General features: G+C 43.5%; 1 protein-coding gene across 50 annotated transcripts in view; it reads left to right on the forward strand.

The window, feature by feature from the left end:
- Nucleotides 1-25,352, forward strand: part of FOXP1 (forkhead box P1) — a 378,502-nt gene that overhangs the window by 344,952 nt on the left and 8,198 nt on the right. For 22 of the 50 annotated variants that reach the window (XM_086846832.1, XM_086846847.1, XM_086846834.1 and 19 more), the window contains 7 exons: nt 4,658-4,741; nt 13,148-13,349; nt 13,434-13,513; nt 14,151-14,252; nt 18,893-19,014; nt 21,103-21,172; nt 24,800-24,966. In XM_086846832.1, the coding sequence (XP_086702958.1) occupies nt 4,658-4,741; nt 13,148-13,349; nt 13,434-13,513; nt 14,151-14,252; nt 18,893-19,014; nt 21,103-21,172; nt 24,800-24,966 (827 nt within the window). Of the gene's footprint in view, nt 1-4,657; nt 4,742-13,147; nt 13,350-13,433; nt 13,514-14,150; nt 14,253-18,892; nt 19,015-19,392; nt 19,563-21,102; nt 21,173-23,092; nt 23,267-24,799; nt 24,967-25,352 lie in introns of those variants that run through there. The other 28 variants (XM_086846841.1, XM_086846855.1, XM_086846838.1 and 25 more) reach the window with 5 other exon arrangements.

The following is a 25,352-nucleotide window of genomic DNA, read 5'->3' on the forward strand; positions in this document are numbered from 1 at the left end:
TTTTAACAAGTTTCTTGGGAATTAGGAAAAGAAAAATAAAAATCTACAGTCTTCCTGGTAAACTGAGATATGAGATAATCTTTCACCAAGGTGCAGTAATATTGAGGCTGAAGGTAGATTTAGATTCTTCAGTTACAGTCAGCTTGAAAAGCAGTAATCCTTCTCTCCCACAGTCACTGGGAATGGCTGTGCCTGGAACTACAGGAGGATGCCCTGTGTTAGACAGGGACAGGACAGAGAGATTTGGTTCCCACCTCTCCCTTAGCCCATGCCAGCATTTTTGAAAGGTTTATCAGCAGTGCATTCTACTAATTGCTCTAAATGACTTACAGCTTCACACCCATTTAGTGCTGGCAGTGCTCAGAGTCATTGCAAGGGAGGACAGCATAAGGTCCACAAGACAAGACCATAATTTCAAAGTGGTGTGAGGGCCAGAAAGTTCTGGATTTAACAATCACATGAGGAGGGCAGGCAGGATGAACTGGAGGCCTGATTTAGACAGGAGTGTTGATAACAAAGTGAGACCATCTCTGCATTGGCCAGCAAGGAAGGACAGGTGAAGGAGGAGAGGGTGGTCCAGCTTCTGAAATTTACCTGTAGCTTCCCTTTTCTCCCTCTCCTTTCATCCTGTAATAGTTGTCTGATAGTTCAGAAGAGCCCCTAATTATGTAGAAGGATTTGCCCTGCAGTCCCTAGTTTGGCTGTGGTGTGTTTTTACACAGAACCACAATACAAGTGTGGTGCCCAGCAGTGGGGTGTTCAGTGACGTGAACACCCCACTGATCACTGACCTGATCCTCAGGCCATGGAGCAGATTCCAGCAGAGTGATGACAGGCCCTCTGGAGACTGAGTTTTGTGAGTTAGATAGAAAAGGGACCCGCAGTCTTTACCCCTGATCTGCAGCACTGGTGAGCAACTTTGCCTTACAGTGCAGCTTCAGGGTCTAGCAGCAGGGCAAGATCTACATTCCCTACCATTTAATGCATGTACAGCCCCATCAAAACAAATTCATTTCACCTGAGGCATATACTTCAGGTTTTGAGTATGATGGACCCAAATGCTATCCTTTTGTTGTTGATCCTGCTGTTATTTATTTTATTCATGATAGTTTTATCAGTGTTACAGATAAGTGTAATAGCTTCTAAAGTAATTTTTAATGAAAATTTTGGAAAGAAACAGGTAAAATCTGTTTCGTATTTGATTGCAAATGCTCCTTAGCAGAAATCTCAAAAGTTTGGTGTTAGCATTTCCATCACAAACATACTTCAAAAATCACAGGCAAGGTAGAAATCTTCTCACATTTCATTTTGTTTAAACCATCTTGACATGACCATTTGTTGCCATTATAAATAGTGAAAATTGTGCTGCTGAGTAAAACACAAACACAAGAACATACCCCTGTCCTTAGTTGTTAGCTGGAATAGGACATCCATTTTGCAGCAGTACCTTTGAGTGGGAAAACATTTCAGGATAGCAGCAGGGCTTTGATGAGTCTAGAGAAGTGTCTCCTAATGGGAGAAAATGAAGGCAGCTGGCCATTTTCAGTGCAGTGAAAACACTGCTAGGGTTTGTTTTCCTGCAGCATCCACTGACACTCCTGAAAAGTGGATTCTGAACCTTTCTAGTGCACAGCCTAGCCAGGCACTGAATGGGAGGGCTGTGTTTTGGCTGCCTCTTGCATTGCCTGTGACTGACTTCCTTCTCCTTTGTCCTTGGTCTGTCCAAAATCCTGCTGCTGAAGTGCTCTTCTGTTCTTTTTGAATTTCCATACTGGATTTTCATTTCCTCATTCCTGATTCTTGCCTTTATTTTCTGTCTGGTTTTCCTCCTGTACAATTTCTCCATCATCTCTGTTTCTAATGCCTTTCCTCTTGCTTCTCGACCTCTTGCAGTCACTCCCTTGTCTGGAACCCCTTCTGGTTTGTGCTTTCTATGCTTCCCTCTTGTGCCTTTCCTACTGGTAGTTGTAGAATTTAACCTCTCCAGGGCAAGCTGTGTGTCTTTTTTGGTTGAACCACAGTTAGACACACACACTGTACATCCTGAGGTGAAGGAAGTCTTAGAAAATCAGGCTTATCATGGAGAGCTGGATGGCTGTCTGAAAACTCCCTCCATGCCGAGCTTTCCAAAGGATATTGGAAGAAAGAAGGAAGCTTCAGATGGGACTGTGTTGTATTCCTCAGGCCCTATGTACAGAGCAGATTCTTACCTCCGTGTCAGAAATGTCCTTGCCCAAGAACATTATCAGTAGATCAAGAGCATTTTCCTGCCTGATGAGTGTTAATCCCTGTTTCTGGACCATCTACACTCCAGTGATTCCCACCAGTGAGGATTTACTCCCACCAGTGGCTGAGCAATCCCCCATAGCTGCTTTTGTTTGACCCCACTGACCAGAGGGGCTACTAGTGACACTCTAGTTTTATATCACTACTGCTTCCTGACCTAAGGGAAAAACAGTTTAAAGAAATTCTTGAGATTTTTTTACTTCTCTTCAGTGCTTTGAAACCGAGAGACCTCTATTTTTCATAATTTAAACTCCTGCCTAACTGGGTGAGTGTTTGAATTCCTAGACTATGACAAAATGCTAGCGTGTGTCTGCCTGAAATGTCGAGAGGATCTTTAATAACCTCCATCCACCAGATTGGGCGTTAAAAGCATTGCTGAGACGATGAGTGGAAACACTACAAACAAGGACCTCGGTGGGAGGGAGGTGCCCCTCTCCCCTCTCCCTCGCCGCGGGGGCCAGGGACGCACGGCAGGGTGTGCCCTGTGCTGCCCGGGTGCCATCCCCTCCTGCCGCCACGCCGGGGCTGGCAGGAAGCTCTCAGGTGCCTGCCTTTTATTTATTTTGGCTACGAGATGTTGTTCTCCTGCAGTAGCCTGCAGACCAAAATTTAATGCACAGATGACCCCGCCAAGCAGCCCATGTGCCCGGAGACTGCTAGGAATGAGGGATTGCACAACAGAGCTGCGCGGAGAGCACAGCTATTTCTTGGCTTAATTTGTTTTGTATGAAGCACAGCAGCTGAGGGTGAGCCCTCTCCTTTCTCTGGAGAGGTTCTCAGAGGGAGAAGTTCTGCTGCAGCGTGGCGATAAGAGCCTGTCGCTGCCCTCAGCTCTCCATGAAGTGTCCAGCTCAGGTCAGGGTGAGATTGCAGGAGATCTGCCATAGGTGTCAGGTTCTCTCTCTCTTGCCATTGAGGTTTTTGTCCAAAAGAAGAAGAGCCATTTGAAAAGTGCAGTGACACAATTTTTTTCCTTTATTTCATTCCTGTCTTGGAAACTCCCGTGCCAGGTTTTATCCCATCATGGCACAGTCCCAAACCCCTCGCCTTGCGAAGTGCAGGACGACTTTGGCCATAAGGTTATTGAGTGGGGATTTATAATCAAGTCTCCTTTTATATACACTTAGCCCCACTTTACTTCTCTAAACAGATGACGGTGATGAGGTGGGCAGGTTGTTAAAAGTTTTGCTGGAATATGAGCACAGTTCTTCCCTTGGCACAAGGAATCTGGCTTGTCTAAAGCAAAAACTCATCTCTGCAAAAACTGGCATTTGTAAGAACCAGCTCCTGTTGGAAGCAGCAACCTTTATGTTCAGTGTGCAGGTTAACAGCACCCCTTTCTCATTAGTATTCTTAATATCTTTCCGCTGTAATTTTTTTTGAAGAGCAGCTGGAAAAAAGTCCAATTCACACATTGAAAAAAATTCCTTGTTTCCAAAAATAATGAAATTTAGTGTCTTTCCAGTGCACTGAAATGCATTGGGAAGCTGACCAGGCAATGGATGCATACCAATGATCTCAAGACTCCAGCTATGTGGATCTGAACCATAAAATACAAGAGACATTGAGAGCAGGGGCTTCACCCCAACTCTTGGGCCTCAAGTGGCTGATGAGGAAGGTTGACAACATCAATCCTGTGGCATTGGGTACCCAGGGATGAGTGTTTTGGGGCAGTTACTGCTGCTTCCAGCCTTTCCCACCCCACTGCCCTCAGGCTTATGCCAGAGGGATGCTGGCAGCTCGCACAGCAGGTCCTGCCCCAGGCTCAGGGTGCTCCTGCTCAGGTGCCCAGTCTGGCTTCACAGGGTGACCCACCAAGGGTTCTGCCACTTTCCCAAATCAACTCAAGGTGCTTTTGGACCCAAGGCTGCCTGCAGAGCCCTGTGGAGGTGCCTCATGTGGTTTAACCACCCCTGGCTGTGCTTGTTGCATGTGCCACAGTGCCTGTGGTTGACATAAAGCCACAGCCCATCTGTGCCACTTGTTCTGTGCTCCGAGGGAAGGAAAATGCATCTTAGAACCGCTGCCTTGCCTTCCTTCTGCTGCGCCTCCCAAGCTGCAGTGGGGCTGGTTAATAAACATGATTCACTGTTGTCTTTTAGCTGTCAAGGCTGGAGTGAAGCTCTTGGTGCCAGCAGGTCTAGCTCTTCTCACTCGAGGGCTAATGCATTTTGCTTTGGGAAATGGTGACACCCAGCACCACGCATTCGCTTTACCTCACGAATAGCCCATATACAATTTCCAAACTACTCAGCAATAAAACTCTTCTGTCTCATGCCTCGGTGCCAGCTGTTTAATTAGGAATAAGCAGAGGCTGGGTTTTATTTGTACGACTAACAGAGGATGTTTTTTTTTTCCTCTCCCCTTCCAGCTTGCAAAAGATAAAGAGCGCCTGCAAGCCATGATGACACACCTGCATGTGAAGTCAACTGAACCAAAAGCCACCCCTCAGCCCGTAAGTACTGAACTGTGCTAAAAGCAACGTCCAAACCTCACAACAAGCCTCTCTTTTCTGTTCCCCACTGGAGCCCACACTGTGGAGCCTGGCCCATTTCAGAGCCGGGTGTGGGGAGGAGATGGGAAGTGCAGCCGGGTTTTGTCATTCCCCCTCTCTTCTGGGAGTTTCAAAGTCAAGTTTGGTTCCAAAGCTGATACTTTGGGCCTTTTTCTGGCCTCATGTAAGTCACTTTGCATCAGTCTGACTTGGATGAAATCTTAGGAAGTGTTAGGAAGGAGTTGTAATTAAATTATGTTTAGTATATTTATTTTGCTTTCTCCCGGTCTGACAGACATTTACTGTAGAAGTGACTCTAACTGCACGTAGTGATGATAATCACGCTTACCCAGTATCAGGTTTTATACTGGTGAAACTGAGAAGGGAAACCTCCTCTACCTCAGACTGTTTTTTGAAGAAAGGGGAGTAGGGGAAGCAAGTGGCTTTGCAGTCCAAGAAAACTCCTGGTTACCCCCAAACCCAGGAAAACTGCCCATTTCCTTCTCTGACTGCAATGACTCTTCTTCAGCTGTTGTTTTCTCTCAGCCTCTTAATGCTGAAAATGTTCCTGGGAGCTTCCAATGATTATTCAAAATGGAGAGAGTGCTTTGCTTCTTGATTTTAAGATTTGTAAGATTTAAAGGTACACTGGCTTTATTTGATTTTGCTTTGAGTCATTGTGTGAAAATTAATTGAGCGTTGACAATCTATAGTTAGTACCAGCAATTTTAATCAATATGCAATGATGCAGCATAATGACAAAGTATTGGTTTATCTGTTTTGACTGATTTTTTTTCTATAAATAAAGCAAACACACACCCATATATGTGTGATTTATGGTGATAGAAATAAAAAGGAGTCAGACTATTAACCCAGCAAATATGGTAGCCTGCCAAGATGCAGTTGGTAGACAAAATTAATGTCTGAAACAGAACACATTACAGAGATAGAGAACATAAAATCATTAAACACTTCGCGCACTCATTTTTACTAGAAAAGGATTTCTCAGTTTCCGTGTAGTTGGAAATAAATGGCTGCAGAAGTGCATAGGGAGGCTACTAGATAGAAAATTGCAGGCTATTCAGTAACACTGGAGCAGATGTCAAAGTCAACGGGAAATTTCCTTGCCTTTTTGGAGGGAGTTGAGTGGTAGGTACAAACCCTTCCATTTAAGCTGTTGAGATGCTTAAAATTGTTTGGTCCAGTGGACATCAGCCCTCTAGAGTAGAAACTACTGGCAGTGTCTATAAAAATAGCATTCTTCTAGTTCCTCACATCCACCCCAACCCAAATGCAAATGCTTGAGCGCATTGTTGGCGAAGTGTGTAGACCCAACAGAATGGGGAGGAGGTTTGGTTTCTATAGCTCATACTGGATTAAAAATTAAAACAGCGGAATAATCTGGGAGTCTCAAAGCACTCTGCCTTGAGGCCTTTCATAACAGCAGTGCCCCTCAGGAGGAAGGATTACAAACTAAAGGGAGGAAATCATCAGAAGGCGAGCGGTGTTTGGCAAGGCAGCTCGTGATCGATGCTGGGCCGCCGAGGGCAGGAAGCTCTGGTGGGTCTTGTAGGCTATGGAGATACCAGGCGGTGTCGCCATGAAGATTAGTGTTAACAGCTAATAAACAGGGAAAAGCAGAGGAAAAAAACCCGTGAATGCAGGGGGAAAAGGGCTGTCTTGATTAGTATTAAAAATGTTTTACATTCTGGAAAATTATAGCTTTGTTGGGGACCTCCTACTAAATTTATTTTTAACTGCTCTATTGAAAATTCTGTACCACTAGTCAACATTATCTCTCAGTTGCTCAGCACAGTGTTTCTTTATTAAAAGAAATAGGCATGAATATTTTTGACTGAAAAATTAATAGCTTTTGAATTCATACACAGCAGGTTTTCTTTTGCAAAGAAGTCCAATATCGCTGCACAGCACTTCTATAACCATTTATTTAGAGTCCAAGTCAAACCTTTGACAGCTAGAGCAGTGTTACAAGCCAACATAAAGAACTCCAAGATGTAAACCAACAATAGGCAGTCTGTGTGAGGTTTGCCATTGTCAAATACATAGATTGTTTGGATTAGTTTATGTAAATGTACTGTTGTATTACCCTTTGGAAAAAAAAAGATCACATTTGTGTATGAAAAGTGGTTTCGTTCACAGGCAGCATTATAAATTCCTTATCCTTTAACTTACATGTTAGAAGTAAAAATTGGTGCCTGACAGGCCTATATTGTGTGGCACTCTGTTGTTGGATTGAAACTGCCTTCTTTTCATTTATTGAAATATAGAAAAATTTATTATAGATACCATCTGATAAATCAGAAATTATTAAAATATGTATAGGTGAAGCATTTGAAAATTAATTATAAAATGTAGAAGTATAGTGTTTTGCATAAATTGTGCTTTCCTAGTGAAAAAAATACACAGGCATTGCATAGACTCTGCTAGACCCTCGTCCTTTTAACTCAGTGGGATAGGACTTTGGTAAAAAGATCTGATGACCATTATTGCACTGCAAAGTAGTCTTTACATCCAGTAATTAATTTTTTTTTCTGCCAACATAACTAATGCAAGGTGTGTGTTAGAACTAATATATTATAGTACTTCGGTGATTTTAAAGGAAAAAGCGGCTGCAAATCCAAACATAGCAGTGAGTTGGGATTTAAAATTACAGCTTTTTCATGACTGAGGAAATGTTTTTATTCTGCTTAAGGATCTTAGTGCTTGTTTTAAGCTATTTTGTTAATGGCAGGTAATAATGGGTGTATGAGCATGTGTGTTAACCATGTGCCATGTGCAATCCACTCTGACCACTTGGGCCATCTTTGCCTTCTGGGCTTCAGACAGTAGTTGAGCAGGTGGAGTTGGACCACAGCCGAGTTCTTGATGGTTGTGCATCAATTCAGAACTCAACCCAGCTCTGGGGAAGGGTTGTATATCTGATCTTGCCATGTCCATCCATCCCATCCCCACCTTTGGATGTCTGTTTGCAGTAATTTTGAGCTTGGGAGGGGTGGTGGAGTGGCTCCTGCATTTCAGCCCACCAAGACATCTGCTCACTAAAGCTCTCTAGTACTGCTAAAGTCGATGAGATTTAAGCACATTCCTGTGGTGGTGATGGCCCAAATCATTGGCTGGCTACATGGGCAGGGAGGTGCTGTCAGTGTCTGTTGCTGCTCCTCAGAGGCTGCTGGGCAGGCTGGAGGAGACCTGGGGTTCCAGAAACATCCCAGGAACTGGGGCAGTGCTCAGGATTCACCTTTAAAATATAATCTATTAAGCTTTATAATGAAAACGCTCAATGGCAGGAGTTTAAAAGAAAACAGCTATCTCAGAAGTCAGCACTCAAAGCAGGCAGCGTTGTTCTGTTCGTGCTACACATTTTGTTTTGGTGGGACTGAGGGGCCTGAGTAAAGTGAGAACAAAGCCACGAGACAGAATAAGCTGTGACGCGTTTTGGTAAGGTGAACTTTTTTTCAAGGTAAAAAAACAAAACCACAACACAAAAGCCGGAACAGTGATTTCTCAAGAACTGTCATCCTGGTTTTGCTATTAAGGTACCCCCCCGACACGCTGTTTTCATCGGTGTTAGCCATCAGCATAATAGGTTCAAATGGAAATGTGCTTTCTTCTGGGAGGATTAACTTGTGTCGAAGTTCATAGGAAGGGAAGGAGAAGGAAAAAGCATCAACCAGCAAGTAATTCTTCATGCTAGGTGCTATAACCATCTTTTAAAAACAGACAGAAAACTTTTAAAGACCCTTCTGGCACTTTAAATAAGATGCACTGTTAGATATCCCTTCTTTAATGTATTTTTTTTTACCATAACCATAGCAGTTATGATTGTTTTGAAATACTGTTTTTAGCAACTGTAATAACAAAGCATTAAAAAAAAAAGTCTTTTAACTGTTGAGGTAATGACTGAGCATTTTAGCTGCTGTAACCGTACTTTATAGTTAACGATATGCAGCAATAAAGAGAGATTCTTAAGCACAACAAAAGCTGTTTTTATATACTGGTTTTCATTAAGTCTCACTCCTCAGCTTCAGTTTCCTTAGTATTCCTGCCAATAACAACACCTGCTAAGTGATTGCTGCCTGCTAGGCTCTGCATCCAATACACTGATGTGTCCAGGCTGAAACAGGGAGAGGAAGACACAGCATTGAACAAAGTTTTAGGCCCAGTATTCACTTTCTCTCTCTCACCCTCAATGTCAAGGAGTTTCTTCTCCCAGGTATTTCAGTCCCAGGAACTCAGCTCAGCCCCAGCTGGGCCCAGAGCAGCAGCACACATTGCAGGGGAGTCACTGGGTATGGCCTCAGTGTGACCCTTAGAAACAAATTTATTTTTTTCCCCCCTTTTTTGAAAGATTTTCGGTGCTATTTATGCGCAGCTGCTATTGTCATGTAAAATATTTACACAAAAAGAAATGAGACATAGTCCTAGTGGGAGAACCACTAACTGGAAATAATTTTTTTAAATGGGTAATAGCATGGGTTACCTCTGCCTTGTTTATATCTAAAGAAAAAAGCAAGTAACTCAGTTTTCACCTTTAATAGGGAGACATGACTGTTTCTTGAAAGAGAAGGTTAATAATACCTAAGCAGGAACGCTGAGACAATTATGGCAGTTATGAATGACCAAGTCAGAACAGTATGAGGAAATATTCTCAAAAACCAAAACTGAACAAAGCAATCAACAAAGTTCAGCGATTAAATTTGCAGAATTTTAGGACTTAGAACTGTTGTGGGATTTGGTGTGTTTTCTTTTGTATTATTGTCTATTATTATTTTTGGGTTTGGTTGTTTTTTAAAGGCTGGAGGAAATCCTCCCTCCCCCCATTCCCAGGACAAATATTACAAAAACATTTTAACTCCTTGGTGCAGGGGTGTACTCTGTGAGTGCCCACATTGTGCACTGCTGCAGTACAAGAGTTCTTGCTTGTTGAAGTGCTCACTCTGTGGCTCCCTCTCCTCTGCCAGCAGTGATACTCATCCAAAAATTACGGTATGTGGGAAACAGCCTGTGTACAAAATACCAATGCGAACAACTTTTCTAATCATAGTAACTTGTTTTTAAATAGCAAATGCAAACAGGGAGAAACCATGTAGAGTTTCCATCAGGAAAAGAAACCCTCCCATCCCAGTCCCTCCCTGATCTTTGCCCTGCACAGTCATCCACGGCCGCTTCCACGTTTCTAATTGACACCAATATTAAGATTTAATAGTTTACCATTCAGATTAATAATTCAAGATGGCAACAAAACCAACACCATTCATAATTTGTTATTCTGCTCTAATTCACAACCGATTTTTCAGCCTTGGCGCTATCGATGCAACAAAGGAAGCAGCAGCGAAAGGCTGCGGAGGGAGTGCAGCCCTCTCCTCCTCCCTCACCCTGGCTCGGGTTTGGGGAACCCAGCTGGAAGAGAAGAGTGTCATCAAATAAAACACGGAAAACGGAAAAACTTCGCTAGCAATGGACAAGGTCGTGTTTCATTAACTTGTTGGTTCAGGCTCACAAATGGTCGTCGGAGGTGAAACGCGGCAGACTCGCTGCGTTCCAGCTTTTTGTTCTCTCTTTCCTCACAGACTGCAGTCATGTTTAATTTGGAAACTGGGCTCCTTTGGCAAATTAGCAATTAGAACAATTTTGTGGGAATATGTATATGTGTCATTAGGTTTCCTGCAAATTAATAGCAAGAGCAGAGGTCAGGCAGAAATTTTCCACTTGACTGCAGCTCCTCTGTTGAGATTTGGCACTTTGTTTTGGAACGGCCACAGCTGCTCAAAGCCACAGTCTTCCTTTAGGAACTGTCTTTTAATTAGTTTACCTCATAGCCATTATTACAAATATTACTGCCTCCCCTCCTTGAAATAAAATTACTGTTTCTACAAAATATTCCGGTGACATCTTGCACCACTGCACATTGATGGTGGGGTCACTTGGATGCAGCGTTTAATCATTAGATCACCTCCATAAGCATCTCCTAATTAGAGTCCTTACAATACAATTTTATCTGGTAATTAGCTGAGATTGGCTGCTTCCTCTGTAGCTTATTAGTGGCAGCCCAGCAGTGGGTGTGAATCACAGTGTCATTTGTCAAGCCTGTTAAAGCCCCCCCCCTTTGCTCGTCCTCTTCTGTGTTTATTCCTCCTCGCTACCTATGCTGAAAAGCCTAAAGAAATTTAACTCAATTCAGATTCTTTAAGCAGGGAATGCTGACCTTTGTGGATCCTTTCTCAAGGTTCCCTAGTAGAAACAGATTAAATGTTAAGTTTTTACATGCTGAAAAAGGAAGGGGGCCCTTTTGAAATGGAGTAGTTGGGAGCCGTAATGATGAAGCAGGAGCAGTGATCTTTCCAACGGGAGGGCCTAGCTGCCGAGCCTGCACTGAGAAGGGCACTTAAAATTGATGCAGATTTCCTTGCAGTTATTGGACTGTTAAAATGTCCATTTAGAAACTGAGATAAAATACAGTAGATTTAATTTCATGGTGAGACCTGTCAGTTGCACTGTTATTATCATCACTGGTCCTTTTATCATATGTAATAGCTGGATAGATGGATAACAGGGAGACATTACTATATATATGTCCCAAATCAGTGTCCTTAAATCAGGCCAGTCAGCGAGCAGACTGGGTGGCACATGGTGGCCATGCATGGCACCAGGAGGGTTTAAACCTCCAGACTGGAGGTAGTGGTTCATGCTGGGGTGGGGATCAATACCTGCATTTCACCACCTTCATCCCTTGCTGGGTTCACACTCCCTGGCTTTGCCACTAAGTGTTAAATATTTCCCACTGGAAGGCAAGGAGTCATTTTTAAGCACCTGCAGGGAAAGGTGGGTGTTTGCACATCTGCTGCTCACCACCTCCTTCCCTTGGAGCAGCATCCAGGCTGTGCCAGGAGTTTGTGGCTGGGGCTTCCCTCAGCTCCTTCTCACTGTCAGGAAGGGCAAGCAATCACAATTTATCTTCTCTCAGCTGAGCCTTGTCTGTGGGCAATGGGGTCTTTGTGTTGGTATCCTCTCTGTAATACTACAGCTCTTTATTTTCTACTACCTTTGTTTGGGATAAATCCTATTATTTTTAAAAAGAAACATTATTTGTGGCTATTAACTCATATGAGGGATGCTAATAGGAGTTTTCTTATCTGGTTACTTTCATACAAGGAAAATTAATACCGTGCCTTATGGATAAACATGAGATTTTGGGGGCATAGCTGCATCATTTGCCTTGCCTTCATCTCAGAAGGTTTAATGTCTAGCAAAAAAGGAATTTTAATCACGAACAAAAGTTACAAAATTCCGGCCCTGTTAAATTCAGTAGGAATATTGCTACCGACTTCAGTGGGGTCAGGATTTCACCAATATTATTTGTGAAACCGCCTAAGGGAAAGAAATGTGGAAGCAGTCAAAGAGCCCTTTTCTCAGTCGTCTCCTGTGATGTTGTAGTTAAGGGATCGGATTGTTTGTTTAAAACACTTCAGCAGCAGCGACCTATTGGGATGGAGCGTCGTCTTTCAAAGGACGTTGTAGGGCAGAAAGAAAGGGTTGGGGAGGAATGTGGATGCTGGTTATATAAATAGGGTTGTGTATCGAAAACAGTTGGGTTGGAGCTGGGTTTGATACCCAATCCTGGAGGCAGGTGTGTTTTACAGCCTGCTGTGGCACGCTGCCACACCAGTGGGGCCGGGCTTCGTGCAGGTAACACCAATGCCTTCCATCCTAAGAGGGAAAAACAGAGTGGTGCCACTTGTGCTGGGCTGAATGCTCACAGTATTTCATGCACTGTGATTAATTAAATTATTCCAGTGTTAACCTACTCTGGGCTTTGCTTTTAAAATGGATGAAGAGAGAGGGAAAAAAAGAAAAGCCCAAATGCTAAAGAGAGAGATTGCGTTTCTCCCTAGCATGTCCCTAGGAAAGTCTTGCCTTTTATTTTAAGCCTGATGCCTTCAATGAAATATCCAAGAAGACTGATTAGAAGCCATGCATAATGATAGCATGGAAATCAGAGAGGTGTGGGGTTTAGACTGTGAAACAATGAAACTCAAAGTAAAATATTAAAATGATCATGTACTGTGGAAGAGCTCCTATTAAGGTTTAGATTAAATTCATTATTTGTTCTTTAGGCAGCAGACAATGTTGTTCTGGTTTTTAAACCTATTTGGAAATGTATATATGTAATTATTATATTTATTTCCTTTTGCTGGCTCTTAATGAAGATGTTAGAGCAGCACTTTGTGCTGAAGCTGCAGTGTCTGCTCGGAGCTGAGAGACACTCCAGCATCGAGGGTTTCCTCTGCAGCCCTTAACCATCCAGAAATGGTGACTGTAACGAACCCCTCATCCTTCCCTCCGCAGCTGAATCTGGTATCGAGCGTCACGCTTTCCAAGACGGCGTCCGAGGCGTCTCCGCAGAGTTTACCTCATACTCCCACCACCCCGACTGCGCCCATCACTCCCGTCACGCAGGGACCGTCGGTCATCACTACCACGAGCATGCACAACGTCGGGCCCATCCGGAGGCGGTACTCGGACAAGTACAACGTCCCCATCTCTTCAGGTAAAGGGGTTCCGCTGGCATAGCCCCCGCGCTCGCCCAGCGGCATCAGGCTGCGATGATAACAGAACAACTGCTCTTATTTAGCAGATATTGCCCAGAACCAAGAATTTTATAAGAACGCAGAAGTTAGACCGCCATTCACGTATGCATCTTTAATTAGACAGGTAAGCTGAGCCAAACACACGCGTCTGGATTAGGAAAAAAATATATCTCCCTATATGTGCTGGATTAAATAGATTTTCAAACCTTTGGTATGTAAGCGTGCTCAAATGCTCAAACCTTTACTATAAGGGTTTTTAGAACTGCAATATATAACATAATTGCTTTTGATTAAGTATTACAATACGATGTGATTATTAGGAAATTCATTTCACACAACAGTGAAAATGAGCCTGTTTAAAGATGGCAAGTCAATTATCACAAGCTACAGTAATCTCTGATCCCTAGAATTAATCTGAGCTCTAAATAATTACTGAGCTTTAATCAGCTAGTGAAATGTTTTGCATTTCTCTTTGATTCTGCTTTATGAATGACTAATAAATTAATATTTCTGTAAGGAAACAGAAATAAAAACTCAAAACAATTAGATAATTCCATTTTGAATTTTGCCATTGAACTGTTAAATACAGCCATTAATCTTAGTTCATATTGTGAAAACCCTCCTTTGGATTTTTTTGCTCCAAATCTCTTCTTTTTCATTCTTCCCTTCTTTCCTTTTTTTGTATCTGGAAAAGTAAAACTGTGAGCGTGTTTTGTACTGGTGTGCTGGTAACTGATCTTGCAATTGCTTTGCTCCACAAGGCCATCCTGGAATCTCCTGAAAAACAGCTAACACTAAACGAAATCTACAACTGGTTCACGCGAATGTTCGCCTACTTCCGACGCAACGCGGCGACGTGGAAGGTAAGGCTGAGCCCACCTCCTGCCTTTGCTCTCTGCCTTGTACAGAACAGACCTTGCTGATGACATAAATTGTCCCGACATGGGGACATAAAAAATTTAGATCGGCAGTTGTGACACGTGCCGGGTGCCTTATCTGCAGGAACAATTTGATATTTGGCAGAAAAAATTCCTCTGTCTTTGAAAACCACTAATTGAATCCCCATTATTGGCTTTTATGTTCTGTGATTATGCCATGAGTTCCTCTGTGTGGTTGCTACGAGCAGGGAAACTCAGGCTCTTCAGCCGGAACGTATTAGAAAATTAAAAAAAAAAAAGAAAAAGGTAAAGTTCTTGTGTCAGTAGAAGATATGCTGTTCATCTTTGTAGCTAAGCAGGTTTTAATCACAACAACCATTTTTTTTCCCTAGGATCTATAGATCAGTGGATTTCTTTCCTCAGTCAATTGACTCTTAACTACATAAACAGCTGTTACAAACTTCCTCTCTGTATTTTTTAATCACACAGCAGAAGCTTATTGAATTTAATATGCAAGAAGCAAGCTCCTCAGTAAGAAATGTCTTCAACAGAAATAAACTTGGGGTTTTACACTTTAATTTCCTTCAACAACTGTCATAGATACTGTTAGATAAGAGTTAATTTTATCCTGTATTTTGGGGGGCCCCTCTTTCATTTTAAATATAGCACTTTAATAATACTGACTTCTGAATCCAGTGCAATCACAAATGAATGATTCAAACAGCACAATGTTGTGTTGCTGTAAAAACTGTACCCTGGTGCTTGGAATCTCCCTTAATCCAGACTGCTCTGTTGTTGTCAAACAGCTTCAAATGACCAGGTAGTATGAATAGGTCCTGTACATGCTGTTCCATCAGCTCTTTCTTTTATTCCTGTCCCAGCCTGCATTTAAGATTAATTCCTTCAGCGGATGGAGCTAAAAATGGTCCTTGGAAGTTAGCTTGGTTTTTAGTGGCGTGGTTTTCGTTTCATTCAGATCCCAGCACAATTTTGTACATTTTCAACCCTGGTCTACAGGCTCTTAAGTTCAGGAAAACTTTCTGTGATTGCTGCTTTGATTCTTCCCTGCAGTTGGAAAACATGAGCAGTGTTCAACTTCGCAGCTTCCTTACTATCCAGAAAGGAAATTAACTTTCCCTGATTTAAGATCCTTTTAGACCTGCCTGTCTTTTGCTGCTGGAGTGGTTCCAGTAGGGCTTTTCAGCAGCTGCAGGTGTGGGTGCTAAAGTAAAAATCCTATTTAGTTCGAGCAGCAAAGGGAAGTGGAGGAAGGAGTGGAAGAAGGCAGCAGGCAGTCCTGGCTGTATCTCCTGTGAGCCTAGTTTTGGGAATTAGCTTTTAGCATCCCAAAAAACCCAGTCCCAGAAGCCAGTGGAGATACAGAAGAGCTGCAGAGAGGCTGAGCTACAGATTCTCAGGCTTGTAGAAGGGCACTGTGTGTCCCAGGAAGGCAGGTGCCATTTGCAGACCCCTCCTTGGACACCTTGACCTTCTGCAGGTGTCCAGGTCCTGCTTCTTGTAATGGGAGAGAAAAACTTCACCCCCACATCCACCAGCACCAGCAAAATAGACAACTGGTTGGAGTAGAGCAGGTTTTTGTGCTGGAGACTGCTCAGATTTCTGCCAGCCCCCAGGAACAGCAGGGATGAAAATGCAGCTCTGGATTGGCATGACGGGAAGCCCACGGGGCGCAGAACGAGCACAAGGGGCTAATTGCAGAATCAGAGTAATTTGAATATATATGTGCTGATTTGTGCTCACCTTCAGCTAATGCTTAGGGGGCATTTCGGTCACCGTTCCCCAAGTTTAGGGTCAGGGTTTGGTGTGGACAAGCTTCCCTGAGCCCTATTTCAAAAACACAGAAAAGTGCAAGAATAAAGACCTTTAAAAAATGAACCTCTTTCCCAAAATGCAGCATGGCAGAGCCTGAGCAGTTATTAAAATAACAAACCCTTTCATTTACTACATTGAAGCATGTTCAGGGTAATTTTTCTGCAAAAGTGGCTTGCATACAAATATTTTTAACAAGGTAAATATATAATCTTACAATAATAGCTCCTAATTTTTCTGTTAAGCTGATTGCTGGGGGAGTACTGTGAACTGGTTCTGACAGGTCAGAGGCAATGTCTGTTTGCTTTTATTTTTTGGAGTAATTTGCTGGCACTGAGTCACAGCCAAGAGGCACAGGCTGCAGGTGTGGCTCTGACACGTTGGGGTATTGTTCACATGAAACTGTTAGATAGCAAGTATCCAGAGGCAGGGGAAACACAACAATTTTTTTTTCTGGCATGAACTCCTTAAATAAGTGATCACATGGAAAATAGAAAATGAGGGCAACACTTCATGGATGTCTTGTAAATGCTCAACTTCTCCATTTCAAAGTATCCAGCAAGAGCCCTGTCCCACAGCCTTAACCATCAGTTGCAAATGGACTTCAAGAGAACAAGAGCAGTCTGTAAAGTATTTCTCCAGCATTAAATTTATTTAAAGAAAAACACAAATATTCCTGCTCAGCCCTGTCTTTAGAGACTATTTACAAACTCTGAGGACTCCCTTCGCTGGGCTTTGCCATGTGCGTGTGATCAACTGCTCTATGAACCACAAGATCAGCTTTCACTGGGGGAAATAGTGTTATTATTCTTACATTTTGCTCCAGACTTGACAGTGTTCCCATTTTCACAGGAAACTGCCTGAGTTACCCAGATGTGGGCCAGCAGCCCTGTGTCGGGTTGCACTAGTGCGGCACCCACCAGCAGTTGCTGAGCTGGCTGATTTCAGCTCGTAAGGTGTGGGGCGTTTACGTGTTTTTCCTCCACCTCAAAATCAGGGATTTTGCCAAAAATGTCAACAGTACTGAAATCTGGAAGAGGTGGGAAGGGAAAAAAAAAAACATTAAAAACATAAGAGCAGAAAGAAGAAAATAAGGGGCAGAAGGAAGCAGGCCTGATGGACAGGTTGACTTTCTGCTAGATTTCTTCCTTGCTGAGAGGAAAAGCATATCTGGGGTTTCTAGTTTCACCAGTACAGAAGCAGATCAGTGTGGAAAAGCTGAAGTGCCTGCATCAGGCACCTACAGCCAGAGATGTGTTTGCACTCAAGCATCTACTGAGCAAAGGCAGTTCAAACCCCAAATCTTCCACTCCTACTGGGGTGGGAGTGTGGGGACTGCACTAGGCATGGCAGGGAATTGGAGCAGAAGACTCTTTGCCTTCCCCTCCCAGCACACACACCACCGCCTCCTGATTTACATGACAAATGCCCTTTGTTTGCATTTGATTTAGACATTCACTACCAGAGCTCTCCTTTTCACCATCCAGACCCCATATTCATGAAAAAAAAAGAGGAGGATGATGTCGGAAGGAAAAAAAATTGTCATCTCCTGGTTGCCTAGACCCAGGCCATGTGTTTGTCTGGCTTTGTGCCTGCTAACGAGTCAACCAGATTGACTGAATCAATGGTGCCAGTGAGGATGGAGTTTATTCGCCTGCAGATTTTCAGCAAATGGCTTCTTCTGTTTTTCCTGTTTCCCAAGCCCCTTTCAGCAGTGCTGGGAACAAGCTCCATGTACAAATTCCTATGAATCCCATGAACAATGGCTTTGTAGAATCATGGAGTCTTTTAGGTTGGAAAAAAGCCTTTAAGACCATCGGGTCCAACTGTTGTTGCAGGATATTTGCTCAGGAAACCCCTGAAATGGGGACAAAGCATAGCACCACATTTGAGGAGTAACAAAACTCTTGGCACCCTGGAGCAGGGACAGAAAAGCCAAGAGCTTGCCATGCCTTAGTGAGGTGTCTCACTGTGTCTCAGCACGTTGGAGGGGTTGGCTGTGCCCGTCCTTCCCAGCACGGAGCCACAGGGTGGACATTCGGCCATCGGATGCCATGAGCACGGGTCCCTCTGGGTGATGAGCTGTGGAGATATTAGCACTTTGTTTCAGAGAGCCCTCCTCATGTTTTCACTTGGCAGAGGCTCAGATCAGTCACTTCAGTAGTCTGCCAGAAATAGGAGCCAACTTCCATATAAGAGCAAGCCGTGGAGGCAGGAGTTGGTGCCGGCTGGCCGGTGGGGTGCTGCCGAGCCCCCAGCCCGTGCTCTGGGTGTGGAGGGAGGTCCAGCACCTGAATCACATTAGCCCAGCTGTGGGAAACCACAGCAACACCAGCTCCTGTGCCTCACAGCTAAATCCAGTCGACTGTACTTACATAAAATCTTTTCTGTTCTTTCTAACTGCTTTCTTTTCCAGGAGGGAAGAAATTTCTCTTTGCAGAGTGTATATATTTGTTTTGAATAAGTCTAAGCAATGTTCCTCTTGTGTTCTGTATGAAATGTGCTATATTCTACAACATGCATGCTTAAAATTGTGGCTGTTCTCAGTCACTCTGGGGATAATTGATAAGAGTAACGTGAATTTTTAATCTTGGGTTTAAGCTTTCATATTTATTTTGTCTTTGCAAAATAAGATGTAAAGAGCCGGGAAAAGCGAGCGGGTGCGGGGAGGGGAAGGGGCTTAACATTGCAAAATGAGAACTGTCAAGCTGACTGTGCTGCTGCTGTTCTTGGACAATGATGAGCATTTTCTCATAGAAGGTTTTTGAATGTTTTCTCTTTTATACTTGCTGCAGAATGCAGTGCGTCATAATCTTAGTCTTCACAAGTGTTTTGTGCGAGTAGAAAACGTTAAAGGGGCAGTATGGACAGTGGATGAACTAGAGTTCCAAAAACGAAGGCCACAAAAGATCAGTGGGTATGTCCACCATGTTTGAACTTCTTAGCCTAGCTCGGATCATGCTTACAGTTTAACGTAGAGGCTTTTGGCTGCTAGCTGGTGTTAGACCAACCACAGGTGGTTTCGCATTGTCTCAGTTAAGGGAAACCAAGACAAACATCTCATCACTACTGTTTGTATGCCCACCAGTACCCTGACCCTGCTTGCTTGGTGTTTGTTGCATCACATGCTAGTAGCTTTTAGGTGGCAATGCATATTAACCCTCACAAACCATTTGCTTATGCTTATTGCATTTTATTTTCTTTTTCCTTTTCCCTGTATTTGATGTCTGTTCTGTCCCCGATCCCGTGTCCCTTTGTTTCCACTTCATCTCCTTTGCTGCTGCTCTTGTCCCAGGGTGCCATTCGCACCAACCTCTCACTGCATAAGTGCTTTATCAGAGTAGAGGATGAGTTTGGGTCCTTTTGGACTGTTGATGATGAAGAGTTTAAACGTGGCCGTCATATTCAACGAGGCCGTCCTCGAAAATACTGCCCTGATGAAAACTTTGGCGAGCTTGTTGCACAGTAAGAGCTTTTACTTGCTTTAATTTTTTTTTTCTGCTGTTGCTTTGCTTTGCATGATTTACCCATCTCATGTAGACTTGCATTTCACAAAATAGTGTCATCACCTTTGCTGCTAAAGAAACTAAATTTTTGGTTGTTATGTGTATTTTGTGTGTCCTACTCTGATAATCCAAATGCCTGTAGTAAAAACTCTACTCTGACATGTTTGTTAAAACATTTATTTATAGAGCAATGTAGACTAAGATAATTATCCACGCTAGCACAGATATACTGCTGTAGACGTGTCAGGAAGACAGATATATGCCAGGAAAGGTTTCAGATAAGTTTGAATTGTGATATTTTCCTTTGCTTTCAATTGTATGCTTTGTTTTGCAACTCATAATCAAAAAAAGTAAGGTACTTGCAAGACAGGAATGCTGAATTCACTTTAAAGAGTTTGAAAATGCAGTGAGACCAGCTGTAAAGATTACCAACAGGCCATCATGTGCCTACAACAACCTTGCACCAATATTCCTGGGCTTCCCAGAGGAATTTGCTTTGACTTTTACTTGAAGGCCATTTCTCCTGGACAACTGATCCTTGCTGGTCCCTGTGCAAGGAATTAAGTTAAGATTCTGCTCACCATAATTTATTCCCATGTGAATGAAATTAAAATAAAAACATGCCCAATGAGTGATAAAACTTTTGGGAGATACTTTTCATGGGCATTTTTTTACCTAGTTTCTTTTTCATTTTTTTCTTTTTTTTTTTTTTTTTTAATCTCCTGATAGAACCAGTGATACTGGGATGCCTCCTAAAGAGAGAGCCCATTCCTTTTCCTCAAATCTGACCCCTTATGTGAAGTTGACAAAAATAAGGGTCCAGTATAGCACACCAGAATATTTCTTACTGAAAATGGCCTTCAGGGCAGCGTGGTGGTTTCTGTGGGCCACCTGCCCTTGAGTCTCCATGAGGCTGCTTGAGGCGATGGTGTGGGCAGCCCCTCACCGTGGCCACTGGCATGGCAGGAAATAACATGGATCAAATAAATCCTCTCTCATCGTGGCACCCCCCTCCATTGGGAGAGACCCCCTCCCCTCCACTGGGAGAAACTGCGCTGCCAGCGACCTGGAGAGTCATTTGGATGAAGCAGAGTTTAAAATGTCCCGTGATGCTTTTGATCACTGCCTCCTCACGATGGACCTTCACATGGTAACGGGCTCCCAGACACGACGAAAATTGGAAAATTTCTCCCGAACACAGCTAAAATGAGCAGAGATGCCAAGATGTGCCACTAACGCAGGGTAGTAGAACACATGGCGAGGTAACGTCAAGAGATAATGATGTTCCTTATTTAGTAAAGGCAAATATGATAACCATAGCCGAAAACTCAGATATTTTCTTCAAATTAAAAAAAACAAAAAGAGAAACGAAAGAGAACTCGTGTGGAAAACCAGTCTCAGCTCTAGTTTTCTGGTGGGGGAGGAAGCATTACGTGCTTGAAACGCTAACACAGAAGTTGGTTGCATTTAACTCTCCTTTTTATGTTTTTCTTATGCAGTAACCCTTCTCTTATTAAAAACATACAGACCAGCCACACCTACTGCACACCTCTCAATGCTGCTTTACAGGTAAGATTAATGACTGTAGCAAATATGCAACAGAGGCGTGTGTCTTTCCCACTCATTTCAAAATATATTAGCCTTGCTCTAATTAGATATTAAATTTTAATTCCGTTAAACTTTTTTCTTAAGTGCATAAAGCATCATAGTCCCTGGAGGCAAACACATATCAGGCTGCTTCAGCATTAGCTAGATGCTTAGCATTTTGAATATTGTGGCAAAAAAATTAAAAGTTCACTTATTAATATTTATCAGCAGTATCATAATTTCCATCCTCTTATTTCAGAATTTCACTTGAGGCAAAAATACCACAAGTGTAATTACTCTAGCACAGCTATTAATGTGCTGAATGATAGGATACTGCGGCACGTGACCTTCTATTGTTCATGGCTTTAAAGAGAAAGCAGATCATTTTTCTCCCTTTTCTTTTAAGGGCTATTTTTGCATATCTTCCTATTGTTGGTAAAAAATAAACGGTGCAATTCCTATAGAAAATAAAAGATAATTTTTATTGGTTTAAACTGTAATCGTAAGACAAAAATTCTGTTTTTTCACGATGCAGAAATACACAAAGTGTGGGTGCAGAATTAATAACTTGCAGCCTAAAAATGTGCATGTCTCCAGCCCTTTTTCCTGTGCCCTTTTTCCTGTGCCTTTTTCCCCTTTCAGTAAATTCCTGAGTCGATCTCAAAAAACCCAAGTAAAGTCAGTGTTATCTGTATAAACCTACGATACAAATGCATTACCATGTCCTGATGTGTAGTGGGGTCTGTGTGTTTGTGTGGGGGTTCAAACCTGGTTTATATACTGTGAATTAATCCAGGAGGCAACACCGTGCACGGTTGCACCCCAGGTGGTTCTTGGGGGTCACTCCTCAAGAAGTTCACTGATGGCCATGGGTATTTGCTTGGGCAGTCAAGTTCTGTGGAAGGTTTAGTAGAATTCTCTTTTCAGAACCAAGAAACAAATCATTAGGAGAAAAATGTTGTTTTGCCTTTCTTCTAATTTTTTGAGTTTATGCAGTAACTCCTGCAAAGCCCAGGAAAGCATGTTTAAATGAAGCAACTGTAAATACCATTCATTAGTAACTTATTCTCCCTTGAGTCTTGTGAAGTGTGATTTTTAAAGACTGCTTTGTCTCCTGAATAGTATTAAGATTACAAGCACATTTTACATTCATGAGGCTGAAAGGCAAAAATGAAATGATCCTGCATTTCTTCACATTGTTAACTATGTGACTAATTTCAATTAATATGCTTATCATATGGAACTGTTCGTGTTTTATTTCTGAAACACGTGTCGTTGTCGTCATCTCCATCCATTCTTGTCTTCCGTGATAACCTCCAAACTGTTTCCATCCCCACTTTTCCTGGGAGAGCCACGTCCTTGTGCCCCCCCATAGCTGAGCTGATGGAGAGAGGAGCCTGGGCCAGATGTGCTGCCACTGTCACCCCTCCAATAAATGGGGATGAATAATAACCTCTGCACTGGGGCTGGTCCTCTTTTAGGGTGAAAACACACCAGCAGATTCCACACTTCTCTCCCTGCCATTAGATTTTGGAGGCAAAGTCCCAGTGGGTTCTCTGGGGCTGTAGAGAGTCTGGGAAAATTGTGCCAGTGACCACTGCCATGTGGGCAGTTGGGACCTCACTTGGGCAGCAAATTCCTCAAGGACACAAGGCTGCCTTACCTGCCAGGGCCTACAGTCAGTCTAATTAATAATGAATGAGCAATGTTCCCCCCAGCTTTTGTGGGCTCTGAGAAGGCCTGCTCCTTGCACATCCCCGTGATCTGTGGGGTCTGCACAGCGGGCTGTGTGCTGCCAGCATGGCAGGCTGTGGTTTCTTTTCCTGTGGGGTGGCAGAGCCTCCCCTCTCCTTCACCCAGACCCTGCTGACATCTCCTCTATCTGTTTTCCCTCGTGGCCAGGGAGAAGAAGCAGCTCTCTCCCCACTCTGTCTGTGGAAGGTACGGGGACTCCAGCTCTCACCAGTTCTCTCTCTTGCCAGTGGGTCAACAGGGGCTCCCAAAACACCCCCTCCCCTATTACTGTCTTCCTAGCAGATACTCCTTGTGTCCCACCTCTCCCCCTGTAAATTGCTTTACTGCAATTACAAGTTATCACTGTGGGTGAAGAACTTGAGTCATTATTTTGCCAAGTGCAGGAAATGTGAACCATTCTTTGCATCCCCTAATCACAATGAGTTTGCCGGTTGTTGAATCAAGAAGATAAAAATAATCCTCCCCGTTAGAATAGCTTTTGTAATCACGTGCGACACATAGGGCTGCACGTGGAGAGGTCAACATAAGGAAGAATAAAAGGGGCTGTGCTCCTGGAGGTGCTGCAGTGAAGGCTGGTCCTGCCCTCCCTTCCCATCCCCTCTCCCCCCACCCTGTCTCTTGCCTGGGAAGAACTGCCAGCTTGGCAGCAATTGAGTTTTGTCCCACGAATAGGAGCAGGCAAGAGTGTTTGGTGAGGAGTATGTTTGCATGGATTCCCCTCCCACAGGCCAGGTTTGCATCATGCAGCCCCAGCCTGATGGATTTTTTTGCTGGGCCACTGCAGCCAGCTGACCTCTCCCCAGAGCAGGTCAAGTGCTGCCGAGCCAGCGTCTGTGGCTGCCCGGCGCTGACACGGCTCGGAGAGCCGCAGATGATGTCAGCCAGATCCGGCTGGGATGGACGAAATGGTTAAATGTCCTTCCAGTCCCTGGGCACTACTGCCTCAGAAAGCTGTGCCTCCCATCCCTGTGCCTCCCTCCCGTTCCAGTGCCTCCCATCCCCACCAAACACTGGGCTCCTCCGGGGCTCGGGGTTTCTGCATTCCCACCGCTGCTGCGCCGGGCCGGGACTGTGCTGTCAACATGAGCTAATGCTGACACACAGTAAATATTAGCAGGCAGAACGGTGGGAATCAGAAGGAAAATATTTAACAGTTCATTCTCTTCCTACAAAGATTTCCATTTAAAAAGTTAACTCCAGTGTGCCGCTGCACGGTGTTTCCTTAGAAAAAAGGGAAAAATCAAAATAAAATAGTCAGACCTGTAACAGCTAAGGTAAGAATTGAATTGCTGAGGTTTAAAAAAATTCCACATAGAGTGGTTCAGCTCTCAGGTATATTGGTGCAGCTCTGATCCGGTTAGTGCTGATGGCAGCCTCACACATGTCCCAAGGAAAACCAGACTCGGTGATGCCACACTCCTGCTTGGTGCCCGCTCACTCCAGTGGGAAGGAGTTACCAGCTGAGCCTGTTCCATTTTTTTTCCCCATTTCATTAGAAACAAAGCCCAAACCTAAGCCACAAAAAATACCCCAAAGCCCCAAACATAATTTCATGAAGCAAAAGTAGGGAAAGGACATTTTCTTTTTCCAGGGTATGTAATTCCAAATAGGGAATGAAAGACTCCATCCTCTTACAAGCCAATACAGCTATGAATCCTTAAACCCAGATCTAAATGATGTTAAATTTCCCTTGATGGAACCGGGGTAATACCTATCAGAAAGTACAATATTTAAAAGAACCTGTAATTGCAAATAATGTAAATGCAGAGAATGTTTTGGAACGGGTGAGTGTGTTGTGCAATGTATAAAAATGTTACTCATGGCTCTTCACGGATTTGTTTATGTCCTTGGCAGGCTTCAATGGCTGAGAACAGTATACCTCTATACACTACTGCTTCCATGGGAAATCCCACTCTGGGCAATTTAGCCAGTGCGATGAGGGAAGAGCTCAATGGTGCAATGGAGCATACGAACAGTAACGGGAGTGACAGCAGTCCAGGACGTTCCCCTATGCAAGCGATGTAAGTACAGCAGAGGCGCGTGCTGGCTCTAGCTCTTGTCCTACCATCTGCTCAAGGGTGACTCTGGGGACTCCTGGCTCCTTCCTTGAGCTTCATGGATGGAGCAGCAAGAGCAGACATCTACCCCATCTGGGCATGTGTGTAGGGTGGTTAGAACATGAAAGAGCCGTTTACCAGTTTCTGCATAAAACTGGGCAGCACAATCCAGTCCAAGAAGGACACAGGGCTATAAAATCATTCCGTTTTGATTTTTTTTTTCAATTTTTTGTAAAATTGTTCAGTATAAAATTGTCTTTTGCAGTCCTCTTCTTTCAACCTTGCAAAATCTCATAGGCAGTGATAGTTCTTGGAGAAAACCTGTGATTTCTCTCCCCTTTGGTTTACGC

This window comes from Cyanistes caeruleus, chromosome 11 (assembly GCF_971803275.1).
Source record: "Cyanistes caeruleus chromosome 11, bCyaCae1.hap1.1, whole genome shotgun sequence".
In the NCBI taxonomy this organism is placed as follows: domain Eukaryota; kingdom Metazoa; phylum Chordata; class Aves; order Passeriformes; family Paridae; genus Cyanistes; species Cyanistes caeruleus.